The following is a 19,271-nucleotide window of genomic DNA, read 5'->3' on the forward strand; positions in this document are numbered from 1 at the left end:
GCGGCCATCTTAGAATTCTCCATTAGCCTCCTGTCATTCAAGAGAGAAAGACCTGTCTGTATTAAGGGACAGAGTTAGGGCCACAAAGACTTTAGGGCCACAGAATCGTTACTCAGGGACACAGAATCGTTACTCAGGGACACAGAATCGTTACTCAGGGACACAGAATCGTTACTCAGGGCCACAGCTATCAAAGAATCGAAAATTTAAAGTGACATACACCCTTTTTTTTTTTGGTGGCTGTCGTGCACAGTTGGTGCTGCAGTTTGCCGATTGTGCAAAATAAACTGACTTTCTGCTTCACAACCACTATTGTACGTTCAAAGAGTTAAATCCATTTACACGCCGGCTGGCGGTAATATTTTTTGGGTGATTAGTGCATTCCAGTGACACAAACGTACAGTTTCCAGCCAACGGCAAGCTGCAATTGACCGATTGTGCTAAATAAACTGACTTTCTGCTTCACAACCACTATTGTACGTTCAAAGAGTTAGATCCATTTACACGCCGGGTGGCGGTAATATTTTTTGGGTGATTAGTGCATTCCAGTGACATAAACGTACAGTTTCCAGCCAACGGCAAGCTGCAATTGACCGATTGTGCTAAATAAACTGACTTTCTGCTTCACAACCACTATTGTACGTTCAAAGAGTTAAATCCATTTACACGCCGGCTGGCGGTAATATTTTTTGGGTGATTAGTGCATTCCAGTGACAGAAACGTACAGTTTCCAGCCAACGGCAAGCTGCAATTGACCGATTGTGTACAATAAACTGACTTTCTGCTTCACAACCACTATTGTACGTTCAAAGAGTTAGATCCATTTACACGCCGGGTGTCGGTAATATTTTTTGGGTGATTAGTGCATTCCAGTGACATAAACGTACAGTTTCCAGCCAACGGCAAGCTGCAATTGACCGATTGTGCTAAATAAACTGACTTTCTGCTTCACAACCACTATTGTACGTTCAAAGAGTTAAATCCATTTACACGCCGGCTGGCGGTAATATTTTTTGGGTGATTAGTGCATTCCAGTGACAGAAACGTACAGTTTCCAGCCAACGGCAAGCTGCAATTGACCGATTGTGCTAAATAAACTGACTTTCTGCTTCACAACCACTATTGTACGTTCAAAGAGTTAAATCCGTTTTTATTTTTGGGGTGCTTATTGAATTAAAGAGTATGTCAGACAACACGCAGAGGCATGGCAGAGGAGGCAATGTTTCAGGAGCGAGCAGACGTGGCAGCAGAGGAAGGGGTCGAGGCAGCACTAGTCGCAGCCAGAGGCCAGTGCTCCCGGTGTCATCCAGCGGTCGTGTCTCCACCGACAACCCTGCCGTCATCGATTGGTTGACTCGGTCGTCTTCCTCTTCCCAGGTCACCTCTGACACCTACAGCCAACGGTCGGTGGGTACGTCAGACACAACCGTTAGTTGGCATGGCCCGGGAGCAAGCCCACTGAAATCAGGTGTCCTCGACCTGCCCCTGTCCTTTGGTGTTCCCTCACCAAGCGAAGTATCGCATGCTGTGGGCTCAGCCCCACTGTACAGTGAAGAAGAGCTAACAGAGGGCGGTCAGGAACGGGGGGAGACATCCGCCTCTTCAGCAGCCAGGCGAAGAAGTACTGGCGAGGAGAGTGGCTCGGTAGCCGGTCTAGAGACAGGTCTGTCTCCTGACCCACACGCAGCCGAGGGGGCTAGTAGTGACGCGGAGACCCTAATTGATGATGATGAGGCTGATCGCACTTGGCAGCCTCGTCGTCATCAGGCTATTGCTTCCGCATCATCAGGAGAAGAGGGTGCCAGCTTGCCAGCGAGCAAAACAGTCGGTGGGTTGCCTAGGAGGCAGCAGGGTCGCAGCAGTGTCAGTGGAGCCAAACGGCCACGGAGTAGAGCACCAGCTCCACTGCAGCCTACCACCACGGCCAGTAGTGGTGCCGGTGTGCACGGAGGAAGTAGCAGTCAGCCAGTGAGGAGTAGCGGGGGCAAAGTTTCCTACTCGGCGGTGTGGCAATTTTTCGTCAAGCCGCCCGAGGAAGTAAACGTAGCCGTATGTCGACTATGTGGCCAGAAAGTCAAGCGTGGCCAGGGGGCCAATGTTGGGACTACAGCGTTGCGTCAGCATATGCAGCGTCGCCATTCGGTGGCCTGGGAAAACCGTGATAAAGATACGGCGGTTCTGCCTGCCCCAGCTCCATCACCCGCTCCGTCACCCGACGTCAATCGCCCTCTATCAGCCAGTCAAGGCTCCAACACCTCTGCTGAGGGGAGTTGTCGCTCATTGGCATCTTCCGCTCGTTCAGATGCTCCTTCTCCTGCTACTCCTCTTCACGGATTCCGTCAGCAGTCTTTCTTGGAACCCGTTTCCAAGAGACAACAGTTTGCGAGCACGCACCCTACGGTGCAGAAGCTGAACGTCCTCCTGTCCAAGTTGCTGGTGCTGCAGTCCCTCCCTTTCCAAGTGGTGGACTCAGCACCTTTCCGAGAAATGATGGCTTGTGCCGAGCCGCGGTGGAGAGTGCCAAGCCGGCATTTCTTCGCCAAAAAGGCAGTGCCAGCCCTGCATTCACATGTAGAAGAGATGGTGGGCCAGTCTTTGAGCATGTCGGTCTCTGCCAAAGTGCACGGCAGCGCCGACGTGTGGAGCTGTAACTACGGTCAGGGACAGTACATGTCATTTACGGCCCACTGGGTGAACGTGGTGCCGGCACAGCCGCACCAGCAACTTGGACAGGTCACGCCGCTTTTGCCTCTACGTTTGCACGTCCTTGGTCCAGCAAAGATGTCCGCCTCTACCACCTCTTCTTCCGCCGTGTCCTCAGCCGCCACCCCCGTGCCAAGTCCCATTACCCGACCGGCATATCACAAGTGCAGGGCGCAACGGTGTCACGCTGTGCTGCACCTGGTATGCCTTGGCGAACGTAGTCACACAGGGGAGGAACTTCTGAGTGTAATGAACAGAGAAATCGACAGATGGCTGTCTCCGCGCAAACTGAAAATCGGAACCATGTTGACCGACAACGGAAAGAACATGGTGTCTGCTCTGTGTCAAGGAAGGTTGTGCCATGCGCCATGCATGGCTCACGTGTTCAATCTGGTTGTCAAGCGGTTCCTAAAATCCACCATCCCACTGCAAGACATCCTTAAAATGTCACGTAAACTTTGCATGCATTTCAGCCATTCCTACACCGCAAAGCACACCCTCCTTGAGCTGCAGCGGCAGAACGGAATTCCACAGCATCGCCTGATCTGCGACGTTGCAACAAGGTGGAATTCAACCCTACATATGTTAGACCGCCTTTACGAACAGCGAAAGGCCATCACCGATTTCCTGATGTTACAAGCGGATAAAGGTACTCCCCTGTGTAACTTAGATGTCAGCCATTGGCAGCTCATGCGTGACACCTGCCGCTTGCTCAGGCCCTTTGAGGAGGCCACGCTATTCGTGAGTCGGCAGGACTATGGGATGAACGACGTCATTCCTCTGTTGCACGTCCTGGAACAAATGCTGTTAACAATGGCTGGTCAGGGTGCGGTAGACGTGGCGCACAGATCTCAACGCCACATGACCCCTGTGGGGGCAGGACAGGAAGAAGAGGAGGAGGTAGAGGAGGACATTGGTGCTCAGGAATTATTGAGTGAAATGGGTGGTTTTTCCACTCAGCGGACAGGAGTGGAGGAGCAGGAGCATCTGGTAGAGGAGGAGGAGGAGACAGAGGACCCAGACGCACCGTGGCAGTATGCTGTGGAGATGGAGGCAGGGAGTCCCTCGCATTCCTTGGCACAAATGGCCCATAGCATGCTCGGTTGCTTGCGTAGCGACAGCCGAATAATAACCATCAGACAGAGGGATGACTTTTGGCTGTCCACCTTGTTGGACCCTCGCTACCGTTCAAAAATGGTGGCCTTTTTAACACCTGCTGAGAGGGAGGCCAAAATAAAGTACTATAAAAACCACCTATGTAGTCAGTTGGTCTCTGCCTTTCTGCGCCAACGTCCATCCTCAGACACTGTGGGCCTGTGCGCTCGCGGGAATTGCTTTGTATATCTGTCGCCTTAGGGGCCGCTGTCTGGCGACATAATTTTTTGTCACTGTGTAGACATCTATTTATAGGCCGATGTTTGGCCACAAAAATATATTTAGTAATAACCTAGCCGTTCAGGCCGCTCCCTGAACACCTCAGGAATTGCTTTGTATATGTGTCGCCTTAGAGGCCGCTGGCTGGACAGCTGATGAATTGATTTGTATATATGTACTTATTGTCCGCTGTCCGGACAGCTCATGAATTACTTTTAGTATATAGCCTTCCAAACCACTCTCAGAATAAGTCATGATATTCATGCTGTGTATAGCCTTATAGGCCAATGGTCAATCAAGTCATGATTGTTATAGTGTGTATAGCCTTATAGGCCGCTGTCTTTACAACTTTATAATTCCATGCAGTATATAGCCCTATTGGCCACTTTCTGGCATCCAGTTGCTGTAGCCCCCATCACCACACTGTGCCACGGGCCCCTGTACCGCCTTCTCATACTGCTGCCAGATCCATCCTCTGCCATGTGCGTCTTTGTCGTCTGCTCACGCTGCTGGGTTCCAGTTTTAAACCTAGGCCTGTGTATGGCTTCCGAATACTGCTGCCTCCACCGCCACCCTGCGCCATGTGCCTCTGTCGTCTGCTCACGCTGCTGACGGCTTCCGCTTTTTAAACTAGTCCTGTGTATGTCTTCTGAATACTGCTGCCTCCACCGCCACCCTGCGCCATGTGCCACTTTCGGGTCTCCTCACACTGCTGCCAGGTCCATACTGATTCATGGCCCCCTGTACCGGCTCCTCATGATAGTGGTTCAGCGGGTTTGCATCACTTAACGGCAAATCGTTGACAAATGCTGGGACGTTCAGTGTTGTGCGCATTAAGCCAGACACCAAAGGGCAGCACAGACCTGTTATTACTCGCTCAAGCAAGGCTGAACAAAACCAGTCTCTACCACAAATTGGACCCAGACCTGCCCAGGGTCTCGTAACTAGATTGCACGGAGGAGTAGAGTCCGTTATCGGAATTAAATAGACAAAACGCCACACCAAAAAGAGTGGCCATTTCCAACACTTATTCCAGAAAGAGGAACAACCCGTTTCATATACGGCCCGTAGACGTTTCACGTCTGCCACATTCAGTCGATTTAAGACGCAAGCTCCACTTCCTGTGGTCTCTGACCGTCGATATACCTTTAAGTGTCAGCTTTGAAGCTATATTCCCTCCGGAGCACTGACACTGGTGCCCTTCCGTCAACATGCCTTTAAGTTTCAGTTTTCAACCATATTCCCCACAGAAGCCAAACTCTTGGGTATCCCAGAAGCTGCTCAGCGGGTCAGGGCAATAAAGCTCCCGGTTCGCAGGTTGTTCCGTCTTATGGATGGAAGTATGACGGTATATGATCTTCTTCGCACCCACGGCATCACCTCATAGAATCTCTGCATTGCATCTGCAATCACAACGCTGACTTCCCGGATCGCCACTCAGCCATTGGACTCTTGATAGTCGTCTCCCCACACTGCTGCTGGGGGGACTTTTTAACCTAGGCCTGTGTATGGCCTTCAATTGAAGCTGCTTCCGCTCCGCCACTCTGCCATTGGACTCTTGATAGTCGTCTCCCCACACTGCTGCTGGGGGGACTTTTTAACATAGGCCTCTGTATGGCCTTCAATTTAAGCTGCTTACGCTTCGCCACTCTGCCATGGGCCCCTGTACCGCCTCCTCTTGCTGCTGCCAGGTCCAGAGTGTGTCATGGGTCCCTGTACGGCCTCCCATTGCTGCTGACTTCATCGCCAGACTCTGCCATGTGCCACTTTCAGGTCTCCTTACACTGTTGGTGGGTTCCATTTTGTGATAGGGTGCTGTATGGCCTTCCATTGCTGCTGCCTCCACCGCCACCCTGCGCCATGTGCCTCTGTCGTCTGCTCACGCTGCTGACGGCTTCCGCTTTTTAACCGAGGCCTGTGTATGGCTTCAGAATAATGCTGCCTACACCGCCACCCTGCGCCATGTGCCTCTGTCGTCTGCTCACGCTGCTGCCAGGTCCATACTGATTCATGGCCACCTGTACCGGCTCCTCATGAACGTGGTTCAGCGGGTTTGCATCACTTAACGGCAAATCGTTGACAAACGCTGGGACGTTCAGTGTTGTGCGCATTAAGCCAGACACCAAAGGGCAGCACAGACCTGTTATTACTCACTGAAGCATGGCTGAACAAAACCAGTCTCTACCACATATTGGACCCAAGTAAGTAAGTAGATTGCACGGAGGAGTAGAGTTCGTTATTGAGGGACTTTTAAACCTAGGCCTGTGTATGGCCTTCAATTGAAGCTGCTTCTGCTCCGCCACTCTGCCATTGGACTCTTGATAGTCGTCTCCCCACGCTGCTGCTGGGGGGACTTTTTAACATAGGCCTCTGTATGGCCTTCAATTTTAGCTGCTTACGCTCCGCCACTCTGCCATGGGCCCCTGTACCGCCTCCTCATGCTGCTGCCAGGCCCGTAATCTGCCATGGGCCCCCGTACAGACTCCTCATGCTGCTGCCAGGCCCGTAATCTGTCATGGGCCCCTGTACCGCCTCCTCATGCTGCTGCCAGGTCCAGAGTGTGTCATGGGTCCCTGTACGGCCTCCCATTGCTGCTGTCTCCATCGCCACACTCTGCCATGTGCCACTTTCAGGTCTCCTCACACTGCTGGTGGGTTCCATTTTGTCATAGGGTGCTGTATGGCCTCCCATTGCTGCTGCCTCCACCGCCACACTGTGGCTCCACACTCTGGTTTTGGCCCCGTGACTGCCCAAATGAGTGAAGTGTGCGGTGATTCTAAGATCGACGGCACTCATCTGCATGTCATACTGACTGACAGTATTATTTCTCTTCCCCAGCAGACTCCAAGGGCATTTAAATTAAAGGTACAGTGTTCTGCACTAATATAAAGGCTCTCTGAAGCCTAGAAACACCCTTTTTATAAGTTAAATTCGCAGCGAATATATTCGGCTCGAATCGAATTTATGCGGCGAATTCGGCGAATCAGCCGAACCGAATTTTTAAATAATTCGCTCATCTCTACTGGCTACTGTAAAAGATATAACTGGAAAATATCCCCTCTTGCTCTCTACTATAGTTGGCCATATTTTGGTCCACTTCTAGGAGACTGTTCAATATTCTTTTCTTACGAATGTTCTTCTAAAACCACCTCTGTACTGCTGTATTGTGGGGAAAAAAACCCACAGGGAAGTTAAGATGCATTTCTGAAGTGCCATTTATAAATGGTGTGTCAAAAAACACATTCGGACAGCTAGTGTGTTCCTGAAAGTATATGATCTGAGCTGTCAGTGGCCAGCTCAGAACACAATGTGCATCGCCAATCAATCAGAGTGACTCTGTACCTTGTGATAGCTGTGGACCAGCTACAGCCATGACAAGTGTAAACCCTAGTAGCGCCCCTTCCTCTCTTGTAAATGGGCTGAATGTAAAACACAGCTTGAAGTGAAGGTGGAGCTTTTGAAGTGTCACTGACCACCAGTAATGGGATTTTTTTCACCAAAGAAAAAAAAATGCATGTCTCTGTTGGAAAAAAATATGCATTATTTATTTTTCACAAGAGCCTGGAAAGCATTACACCTGAGATCACTGGATCTAGGGTCAAATGTCAAGCTCCTGCAAACTGCCCATATGTCTGCTTGTACAGGCCTTCAGTTGGAGAGCTGGAGGAAGGGCCAACAGACTACAAGTGCACTGATTACTGCACTTGTGTGCCATTGAGAACTTCCAATGAATATAAAAGTGGAACTTGATGATTCTGGGATAGCCTTAAAAGTTAAAAGAAATGAATAGTAAAATGTAAGCAAACCCAAATATCTGTTACACTGTGTATTTTCAGGTGTGATAGTGACATGTTTTGTGTTGAAAGCGAAGTGATGAAACATTCTTTTGCTTTCGCTGTGTGATGAGACACCTAGCTAACAGGTGGGAAGCCTCACTTTCGTCATTCACTGCGAGCGCTGCTGGTAATATAGAGTCATGTCAGAGTTTATGGAGGTTCAAAGAAGGCAAATTGTTGGTGCTCACTTAGCTGGTGCCTCTGTGACTTTAGTTGCCAATTTATTTGCCATGTAGCGAGTTACAGTATCAAAGGTTATGACGACATATACAGTTTTCAGGAAAACATTGTCTGATAAGCATAAGCGTGGTCGACAAGGTCAACTGACTGAAAGACAAAAAGGACATCGCGCAGGATTGTGACCTGGAATAAGAAAACAACTGCTGCAAAAGTGACTGCAGAGCTCAATCTCAGTCTTCACGGGACTGAGATTGAGCACTGCAGTCACATGACTCCATATTTACTAGCAGCACAAGCAGTGAATGACAAAAGCGAGGCATCACACCTGTTAGCTAGGTGTCTCATCACACACCGAAAGCATGTGTGGATGTTACATCACTTCCACTTTGAACGCGAACATGTCGTATACCTGCAAATCATGTAGTGCTTAACTTTTTTTGTCGAACCCGTTTAAATTTAAAAAAATAAAAATAAATAAATATAACTTCTCTTTGAAGGATAAGCTCCTTGTCATATTTACCAATCCTTTGCTACTTGGCAAGTCACTGACAACACCTAATTAGCTGCATGCTTGTCCTTATCTGTGATTGAGTAATGAAGCAGCAATGGTAGCTCCATTATTTCTACCTTTAAAGGTTCTCTTTGAAATTTCACAAATTAATAAATTAGGGTATGCACTCTGAGACATCCAGATATATTCTCCTTCTTGATGGCTTTACGTGTAATGTATTTTTTTTTTTTTTTTTTTTTTTTTTTTTTTAGAGTGTCCTACCAACTCCTACTAGCCCCCCAAACCCATCCCTCTAAGAGTCACATATTTACCTAGTTTCAATCTATTGATGTTGGAATTATATTTAACTGCGAAAAAAAAATCAACTGCACTAAAAAAATGCAGTTACATCTTAAGGGCTCCTTCACACCATGGTGCAAAGATGTAAATTTTTCTGCACACTTTCTGCCAGGGCCCAAAGAAAACAATTGTTCTCTATGTGCCCTTTTTACATAATGGTATCATGTGTGGATTTTTTCTGCACAGAAACCTGAAACGTGATGCAAACCCATGTCTCTAAGTGAAATCTGTGCGTTAGTTTCCATACATGTATGGTGTGAATGAGCCCCAAAACATCGCACCTAAAACATCGCAGCATGACCTTTATTCCTATTAAGAAAGAAATAAATCAAAACACAAAAACAAACACAAGATTAATAGTTAAATTACCTATTAGTATGCAGCCTCAATTTAGAGTTAGGAGATATCAATATCTGTTCAGCCTCCACATTTGGGCTTATTAAATGCAATCGATCAAATACCTGAAATACATTATTACGTTAAAAATACATGTCAGAAATTTCAGTAATGTTGTCCAGAGTTAAAAATATGATACACAAAAGAGCTAAAAGTAATCTGCTAAATATAAAATGTGTACAATATATATTTAAAGCGCTGCATAAATTGACTGAGCTATATAAGTACCTGTAATAATAATAATTATAGTCACAAAGCTCCATGCAACTACCATAATATAAAGCAGTTGGAGGAGCCAGGAATGCCGTGACGTCACGCCGCCGGAGCATCGTGGAGCTCCGGCGGCCATCTTTACCACTGGACGGTCAGTCCGTTTTTTGTATACACCGCTGTGTACTTTGGATGCTTTATGTAATAAAACCTCTGTTATCACCTACTACACTATGGAGGCGTCCTTGTTTTGACTCCCTTGGGGAGTATTCATTTGCAGCCATCGCTGGGTAAGGAACGTATGTGGTCCTTAAGGAGAAGTCCACAGGCCACCTACCGAGGGATCACACAGTAACTTCCAGGAGCTCTTGAGGGAGGCTAGCATATTATCTTATCCTGACCGGCTGATGTCTCTGAGGGGAATATATATTACTAAACGCTCATTTTCCTGGGCGTTCTGGTGAGTGTGCATTCTATCAGCACTATTTTGCACAACGCCTGAGCACCAGAAGTGCAGGACAGAGAAGAAATCACTAAAAGTCACCCTTTTTATGAACTGTTATGTTTGTTTAGACATTTATTCGCATGAATCACCTATCTGTCTTCATTGGAATATCTTGGGTCTGTAGCGCTACATTTTTGATTTATGGTATTTTTAAGGTGTATGGTAACCTGATGTATAGCTGCTGCAATTAGGCGCGCTCGTATACATATTTTTTCTCTATAATATAAAGCAGCACAGGGACACATCAGCTTAGAGAAACACCTGACATGCAGTTACCAATTATTTAGGAAAAATGAGAGCAACAAGCAAAACATAAACAGAAAGCAATCCAAACTTTTTTACACTGAAATGAGAATTGCCTCCTGTAAAAAAAAAAATAAAGTTCACAGAACATGGTTGTAGCCTCAATCATGATCCCAATATAACCACCTCAATACCACGACATATATGTACATATGGCAGTACTGAGGTGGTTAAAGAGAACTGTTCTCTCAGGCTGTAAATTCCCTGTAATAGTTAATCTCTCAGTTGAAGTGGAACTTTAGGCCTAAACTAAAAATGGGCGAACAGGCAAGAATTTCAATGCAGAAGATACATGCTTTGTCTCTTCTGCATTAAAGTTACTTACCTTCCCATTTGCCCTTGTACAGTGAGCCACATACACACAGCTCACTAAACAAATTTGGCAATGCTGATTGTGACTGAACTCCTGCAGATGCATGAGAGTGAAGTCATCTCCATCTGGCCAATGACAGCAGCCGCTGATCAAGTCCCAGATTTCTGCAGCTCAAGGATGTGAGTGGCCAGGCGGGCAGCTCAGGGGCGTTGCATTGCTGGAGCCAAGATAAGTATAGTCCTGGTTTAAGTTAATCTTTAAAATTTCAGTCAGTCAGAGAAGGCAGTGCCATAGATCTCACAGTGCAGATATAAAGCTACAAGGCTGTAGGCACAAAACGTGCACTGCTAGTTGTCTGGAGGATTTGAAGACAAAAGGTGTATTTTCAGGGTATTGCTTAGGCACAATTACGATTTTTAAATGCTTGCTACAACATAGAAAACAATTGAGTACTGTCCGTGATACTTTTTTTATTTGCAGTAACATACAATTTTGAGGACAAGCTTTCGGGGTATGTCCCCTTCTTCAAGGTCCAAGCAGTACTACTCACAAAGTTTTAGCAGAATGTTAGAAGAGATGTGGGGGATGAATTTGCACAGACATACTATCAAGGAACATAAAGAAGATGACTTTTGCACACCTGTGGGACACCATTTCGCACAACCAGACCACACAATGGGAGACCTCAATATTTTAGTTCTTAAAAAGGAAATTTCAAATCCATTCAGGAAAGAAAAACATTTGAACTAAAAATGATAATTCTATTTGACACAAGAGATAAGGGCCTTAATTTGGACATGGGATTCCTTAATCATTATCCAACAGTTTTATGACTATCAACTCAAGCATGATTCCCTCTGTGATGTGAGTGTTCTCCCCCCCCCCCCCCCCTCCCAGTCTGTGCTTTTGCTGTGTCTTATCTCTAGCCTTATTTTTTATTTTTTTCTCATCCCCCACATCTCTTCTAACATTCTGCTAAAACTTTGTGAGTAGTACTGCTTGGACCTTGAAGAAGGGGCATACCCCGAAAGCTTGTCCTCAAAATTGTATGTTAGTGCAAATAAAAAAAGTATCACAGACAGTACTCAATTGTTTCTGTCGCAAGTGCACTAATATGGCTACAATCACCTCAAGTAACCTGCTACAACATAGAAAATCTTTGAGTTCAAGCCCACAATAAAATAGAGAAACATTTAATATATGCACTTAATGTAAGGATGAACAATAAGAATTAATCTAGCAAACTAGTGGTTGAGAGTAAAATAGTGTTGACTATACCATACCTGAATCTGAATCTCATCAGAGAGTTCATGTGCTTGGCCATAGAACTGCTTTGCCAGTGGGTCAGTGACTCGAACAGTCACCTTTAGTCCGGTTTTTCCTTTCATTTTGGCATACACATTCATGGCAAAGTTGTACTGTCCAGGAAGCTCAACAGACACCTATGATGGGGAGACACATTTTTAGCTGTTAAGATGTTAAAGGTGAAGTATAGGCAAAAATAATTTTTGGTCAGTTGCACAGTAAAATTAGGTGGTTCTAATGAGGTTTGTCCCAATTCTGGCTGATGCATTTATTGAATCTTAATTTAACAGTCCATTGTCAGCACGGTGCCAAATGTCCACTGCTAGGACTTTTATTTCCAGCTTTAGTACACCGATTACTGTTCGCTGTTTGCTTGGCACCTCCTCCATTCATAAAAAGCATTGCATGCTTTTCAAGAAATGTAAGGCAGTCTGTGATTGGAGCAGGTATTGCTACAAACGCGTCTCTCACAATAAACCCAATTTGTGTGCAAGAAATGCATTTGCAAACCCAGATACTATCTTTTAAAAGTGGCTGTTACATCATTACTGTCTTGCACAGAGTGTACAGAGAACAGGGCTGTGGGTGGAATATGATGTTTCTTGGAGTGTACTTACTTTATGAAAAAAAAAAAGCTAAATACTTAAGAAAATCTTTATACCAAACTGATTATTTTTGCACTGAAGGCAAACTGCAACATAATGGGAATATGTAGCATTACACTTTCCAAAACAAATAGTAGTAAATAAAAGAACAAATATGTCCCCCGATGTACATCCATCGCCATTCATGATGAACAATGGCCACCGACTTGCAAAAAAATCTCCACCACCTGCTACACCTGAACACTCTGCCACTTGTCCCCGAAGACTGACGTAGACCAAAGGGCGGGATACCCAATGACACGGACCGTACATAGACATGTCCATATTTGGTCAATGATGTCATAAGAGGGCAGGGTACCCAATGCTGTCAGGTGCCGGCTCTGCAACAACCAATGACTCATTCCTGCTGGCTGACAACAGGGATAAGTCCAAGGCAGATGCAAAAACAGGTGTTGTCTGTTTACATCCATTTACTTCCGTTCAGGTCAGTTTAAATGGAACAGAATAGAGACTTGTTCGGTTTAAAGAAAAATGCACCTAAACAGATGCTCATCCATTAACATCCATTAGCTCATAGAGATGCATAGCTGTCTGTTTGGACAGATGGAATGCTTGTGTGAAAGGGACCTTAGGGAAAGTGTGAACAGAAGAGCAGGTGGCAGCCATGCAAATCGAAAACTTTCTGATGCCAAAAAGCATTCACAGTCTTAGTACAGCATGCCTTGACAGAAGCGAAACCTTGTCCCCAAGACCACATGCTTGTTCCATGATCTTTTTGAGGCACCAAGAAATGAGGGAGTGAGAAGCTATCCATCAGGAATGACAAAAAAGTGTATTTCCAAAAAGGAGAAGAAGCTGTAAGTTACACTCACAACAAATTAACTACATTCAGGCAGTGAAGGAAACTTTCCTTTGGCTGAACTAAAAAGGAATATGGTATGAGGTCTCCAAATCAGATTCTTCACAGGACATGGCTGCCATCTCAGACACTTTCCTAGTCCACTTGCTTTGCCGGGGTAAGAATCACTAGAATGCCCTCCATCTTGGTCCTACGAGGAAGGAGCTTTAGAGGTGAAAAGTTGTAGTTCAGGCTGTACTGATGGAGTCAACAGAGCATCCAATGTTTTTGCAAGATAATCTCTGCATATGGAGACAAACCTATCCAATTTGTTGGAGGCCAGGAAGTCCAAATCTAGTGCTCCCAACCTGTGACCTAGGTCCTAAAACATTTTTGGGAGAGTTCTGCCCAATGAATTGATGTGTAAAATCTAAAAACAGAATGCAGTGATTTGCAAATCTCATAAACACGTTACTGACAATGTTATGTTATTCACAATAGAATAATAAAATCACAAATTAAAGAAAAAAAAAGGGGGGGTAATTTTGAGATTGATGGCAGAAACACATCTCAAAAAAGTTGGGACAGGGCAACAAAAAGCTGGCAAAGTAAGTGATAGTAACAAGGAAGAGCTGGAAGAACATTTTGCAACTAATTGGGTTAATTGGCAACAGGTTAGTAACATGACTGGGTATAAAAATAGCATCTTAAAGAGTCAGAGTGTCTCAGAAGTAAAGATGGACAGAGATTCATTCAGTTGCGTCTAAAAATTGTAAAATAATTTCAGAATACTGTTCAACATAAAACAGCAGACTTTACATAGATCATCTACAGTACATAACATCAAAAGATCCAGAGAATCTGGAGAAATCTCTGTGCGCAAGGGACCAAGCCAAAATGCAATATTGGTTGCCCATGATCCTTGGGCCTTCAGAACACACTGCATTAAAAACAGGCATGATACCATGATGGTCATCACTGCATGGGCTCAGGAATACTTCCAGAACTCACTGACTGTGAAACCAGTTTGCCATGCCATCTGCACTATGGGCAGCCAGGAATAAACTAACTCTGCTTTGATGTTGTTGCTGTCTTATACTGATTGAGCCACCATTCTCAGAATATAGTCACTACATCACTCTGAGTGCTAGTTGATTGGGTAGCACTTTAAAGTCAGCTCACCACTTTTCAGCACCCACTGACTCCCAGTCTTGAGATCGTTGGCCTGATATGTTATGCTCTATATGAGACCTAATTAATGCAATGCAGTGTATGTGAATGGATGTGCAGTGCCCAGGCTTGTACATAACATTATCTAACCTTATTTTAATGGTGATTGGAGAATTGTTGGCCACTTGGCCTAATTTTATTTACTTCTGATCTCAATAAAGTTGTTTGGTTGCACCGCGGTTGTTTCTCCTTTAAGCCTCTTTCTAGGTGGTCTCTCTTGGTCCACAACACACTTTTTCCAGACATGACCTTGGCTTCAGAGGTCCCCACACCGCTTAAACTTATGGTGAGTTGGTGACCTTTCCCAGCACTTTGAGATCTCCCTTTTATGGGTGAGGTATATCCTTGTGTTAGCCTTTTAAAGTTTACAGTTCTCCATAGAGTACCTGGCACATGCCAATGCTATCACATAGGGGGATTTGATAAATAATTGTGGAAATATAGTGTGGCATAAAAAATTGCAACTACCACCATTTTTTTCTCCATGGTCTGTGCTTTCACAAAATATATACTTTTTGGGGGGTTTTCAATATTTTTGTGCAGAAAAACACGGATTTTATTGCATGTGAAAAAACAATAAAATTTGCCTTAGTAGGCAGTTGGTTAAACTTTTCTCCATCTAAAAAAAGATGTCAATCTTCCTAGCACATGAGCAAATGCCAGAAGCAAGGTGGGAGTGAGAGGGATTCTACCCAGCTGGCCAACAGCTTTTTGCTTGCCAGTGGCTGCTTCCTACTTCAGGTGGCAGTATAATCCAATTGCCCCAGAAAATTTGCACCCTATGTCTTTTAAATGAGAAAGAAAAGCAGACTTTACATGATTTAAGGTCTGTGTCTATGGGCTTTTGTATGCTTTAAATAGGTCTTGCATCTTAATGTACTGTAAGGTCCATGGGAATACAGAACCTGCTTGTAACCGGAAAGAAGGTGGTCAACTGCACCTGTCAAATTCTAAATTACCTCAGAAGTGCATCAAATGAATGTCCTCAACACATGCCCAAAGACCATAAACAATTGGTCTTAATGAAGTAAAATTTACATAAATGTTAAATCTGTCAAACCAATCTGTAAATCCAAGCACATCTAAAAGTCTAAAAAGTTATATGTAAATCCTTTAATTTGAAAGGTTGATAAATGGGTGGCTCAGGAGGTAGATGGGCCAAGCTTAGTATCTGCAGTAAAAAGAAAGATTTGTTTATGAACTTAACTGGCTGCATTTTTGGATCTACTGGTCATGTGACTGCATAGTTTTCACTAAAGGTAATCTCAGCTCAAAGATTTTTCCATTATAGGTTAACGTTTTTATTTACATTACATTTACATTTCATTTACATTATAAACAAAAATCTAATCATTCTTATGCATTTATAAATTATTAATGTCTTCTCTCTAAAGCCCCAATTTATTATGATGTGTTTGCAGAATTTGTATCCAGAGTTTCAGTTGCAGAAAACACTAAAAGAAAAAACAACTGAAAACATGCAGTACCGGAGTAGTGAACAGGCTTTATGGTACATTTCATCTCAATACTCACTCACTGATTTTAATATATACAAAATTGAGCAAAGTAATTGGATTTTAGCTTTAATTTTCAACCTGCAGTTCTAGTTCTATATTTCTCAATTCCATGTTGCTTATTCAACCTTCTTCAGGGCGATTCTGAACTCAGAGGAATCAAGGATGGACCCTGGACCTTTGTAGGTAGGTTACAGGGAGAAGGGAAGTGTTCCAAAATCAAACAAACATGTTTGAAGTTATTTTAAAGGCTTATTTTTTTTAACCACATGCCGCCCAGCCACCGCATATAAACGGTGGCAGGGCGGCGCTCGTAGGCAAAAGCACGTTTTAAAACGTGTGCCTACAAAACAGGCAGGGGGCGCGCGCGAGGCACGCGCCCGCCCTACCTGTCCCGCGGGTGTCAGCAGCGGGTGCCCGCCGGGTCACGGCCGGTTTTTACTGGCCGTTTTCCCGCGATGAGCGGTGAACACTGAAACAGAGCAGGGCTGCATTGTTTACACACAGCCTGCTCTGTGACAGTTCGCCGCCAAGCTGCAGAGGGAGAATACAGTTTCTCTCCCTCGATCAGCTCCCCCCTCCCTCCCCCCGTTCAGTACACACCCCCGCCCCTTAGTAAAACACTCCCCTCACACAGTGAACACTAAAAATGTTAACCCCTTCCTCCCCAGTGACATTAGTACAGTTTCAGTGGGTTTTTTTCACTGATCATTGTATTGGTGTCACTGGGGATGTCAGTGACCCCAAGTCAGCTCCCCCCCAGTGTCAAAATGTCCGCCTCAGTCCCGCAGTCCCGCCATAAGTCGCTGGTCGCCGTCATATGTCGCTGATCGGCGCCATTATTAGTATAAATAAAAATTAAAAATCCCAGTATCTTTCCCGCCATTTGTAAACGCTATAACTTTCACGTAAACCAATTAATTTACACGTTTTGGTTTTTTTTTTAGCAAAGACATGTCACAGAATGCATTTTGGCAGAAATTTATGACTAAATTTGATTTTTGCATTTTTTTTTACTGGACATGTTTTATAGCAAAAAGTCCAAAATATTGTTTTCTTTTGCCTCAAAATTGTCAGCCTTTTTTTTTATAGCGCAAAAAATAGAAACCGCACAGGCGATCAAATACCACCGAAAGAAAGCTAAATTTGTTGGGGAAAAAAGGATGTAAATTTCATTTATGTACCGTATTGCATGACCGCGCAATTGTCCGTTAAACTAGCGCAGCGCTGTATAGCAGAAAAATGGCGCAAGTTGCAGTATTTATACCATAGTTTGTAGACGCTATAACTTCCACACAAAGCAATCAATATACACTTATTGGGATTTTTTTTTACCAAAAACATGTAGCAGAATACATTTTGGCCTAAATTTATAACCAACTTTGAGTTTACTAAATATTTTTTATAGCTGAAAGTAAAAAATATTGTTTTTCTTCAAAATTTTTGGCCTTTTTTTGTTTATAGCGTGAAAAATAAAAAGCGCACAGGTGATCAAATACCACCGAAAGAAAGCTCTATTTGTGTGAAAAAAAGGACGTAAATTTCGTTTGGGTGCAGCATTGCATGACTGCGCAATTATCAGTTCAATTAGTGCAGCGCCGAGTAGCAAAAAGAAGCCTGGTCATTAAGGGGGGTAAATCCTCTGGAGCTCAAGTGGTTAAATAACCAACTCATCATACTTACCTGCTCTCTGCAGTGGTTTTGCTAGCGCTTCTGGCCCCTCCCTCCTGTTGGGTGCCCCCACAGCAAGCAGCTTGCTATGGGGGAACCTACTGTTTTGTGTGTGTGCCCATTCACACACTAAGCTACTCAATGGCCCAGCCCCCTCTCCTCTTCTCATTGGCTGTGATTGACAGAAGTGGGAGCCAATGACCCGGGATTTCCGAGACTCCAGTGCACATCACTGGATAAAGAGGAGGTTAGGTGAGTATTAGGGGGGCTGAAGGGAGTTGCTGCACAGAGAAGGTTTATTACCTTCATGCATGAAGGTAAAAAACCTTGAACCTTTAAAACCACTTAAATTTAGCAAGATGATAAAACGAAAAAATAAACAAAAAAAAAAACAACATCTCACCTCATCATGTCGACTCTTCACCTCTATAATATCCCGCTTTACTACAGACCAGTAGAAAACAAGCCCAGGAGCAGCATTGCCAAATGAAAAAGGTGTCTGGTTGCTTGATATTCCCATTACATAAACAGGCATCTGTTGTACAAAAAAAAACAAAAAAACAAAAAAAAAAACATTATTGCAACAACTTACTATGGCATAAAGATTATTATGAACATTTTAATGTGCACATGCACACAACAGTACATAAAATATCTAAGATATTATAAATATAGACGTGGTTTCGTGCCGCCCTATAGTAGAAATCATGTATATATACATGTGATTTAGCAGTTCCGGGTAGAAGGCGCGCACTGATGATTTCCTACCAGCACCCGGTGATCTCTGACAATTACCAAAGGGGAGAGACCTATTTATAAACAACACAGATCTCTCTCGTCAGCTCCTGCACACTGCTTTGTATGGCTCTGCATAGCAGCCATACAAAGCAGTGTGCTTACAGTGAAACACAGCACACTTAGTATGACACACATAGCACACAGTTAGCCCTTTGATTGCCCCACATGTTAACCCCTTCCTGCCCAGTGCCATTAGAACAGAGTCAGTGCTTTTTATTAGCACTGATCGCTGTATTGGTGTCACTGGGGATGTCAGTGATACCAAATCAGTTCCCCCAGAGTGTCAGAATGCCCGCCGCAGTCCCGCTATAAGTTGCTGATCGCCACCATTACTAGTGAAAATGAAAAAAATAAAATTCCAGTATATATACAGCCATTTGTAAATGCTATAATTTCACGTAAACCAATTTATTTAATCTTATTGGGATTTATTTTTAGCAAAGACATGTAGCAGAATACATTTATAACAAAATTTGATTTTGAAATTTTTTTTACTGGACATGTTTAATAGCAAAAAGTCAAAAATATATATTTTTTTTCCTCAAAATTGTCAGTCTTTTTTTGTTTATAGTGCAAAAAATAAGAAAAACCGCACAGGCGATCAAATACCACCGAATTGAAGCTCTATTTGTGGGAAAAA

The 19,271-nt window shown here is 44.2% G+C and overlaps 1 protein-coding gene across 1 annotated transcript in view; it reads right to left on the reverse strand.

Moving 5' to 3' along the window:
- NUP210 (nucleoporin 210) overlaps window positions 1-19,271 on the reverse strand; it is a 154,575-nt gene that overhangs the window by 48,107 nt on the left and 87,197 nt on the right. The window contains exons 27-29 of the mRNA XM_089678742.1: window positions 18,237-18,368; window positions 11,954-12,112; window positions 9,313-9,404 (exon numbers count right to left, since the gene is read on the reverse strand). Coding sequence (XP_089534868.1) covers window positions 9,313-9,404; window positions 11,954-12,112; window positions 18,237-18,368 — 383 coding nt within the window. The remainder of the gene's footprint in view (window positions 1-9,312; window positions 9,405-11,953; window positions 12,113-18,236; window positions 18,369-19,271) is intronic.

Source organism: Staurois parvus, unplaced genomic scaffold, assembly GCF_062004578.1.
Source record: "Staurois parvus isolate SC_StPar_1 unplaced genomic scaffold, SC_StPar_1.0 ptg000209l, whole genome shotgun sequence".
Classification (NCBI taxonomy): Eukaryota; Metazoa; Chordata; class Amphibia; order Anura; family Ranidae; genus Staurois; species Staurois parvus.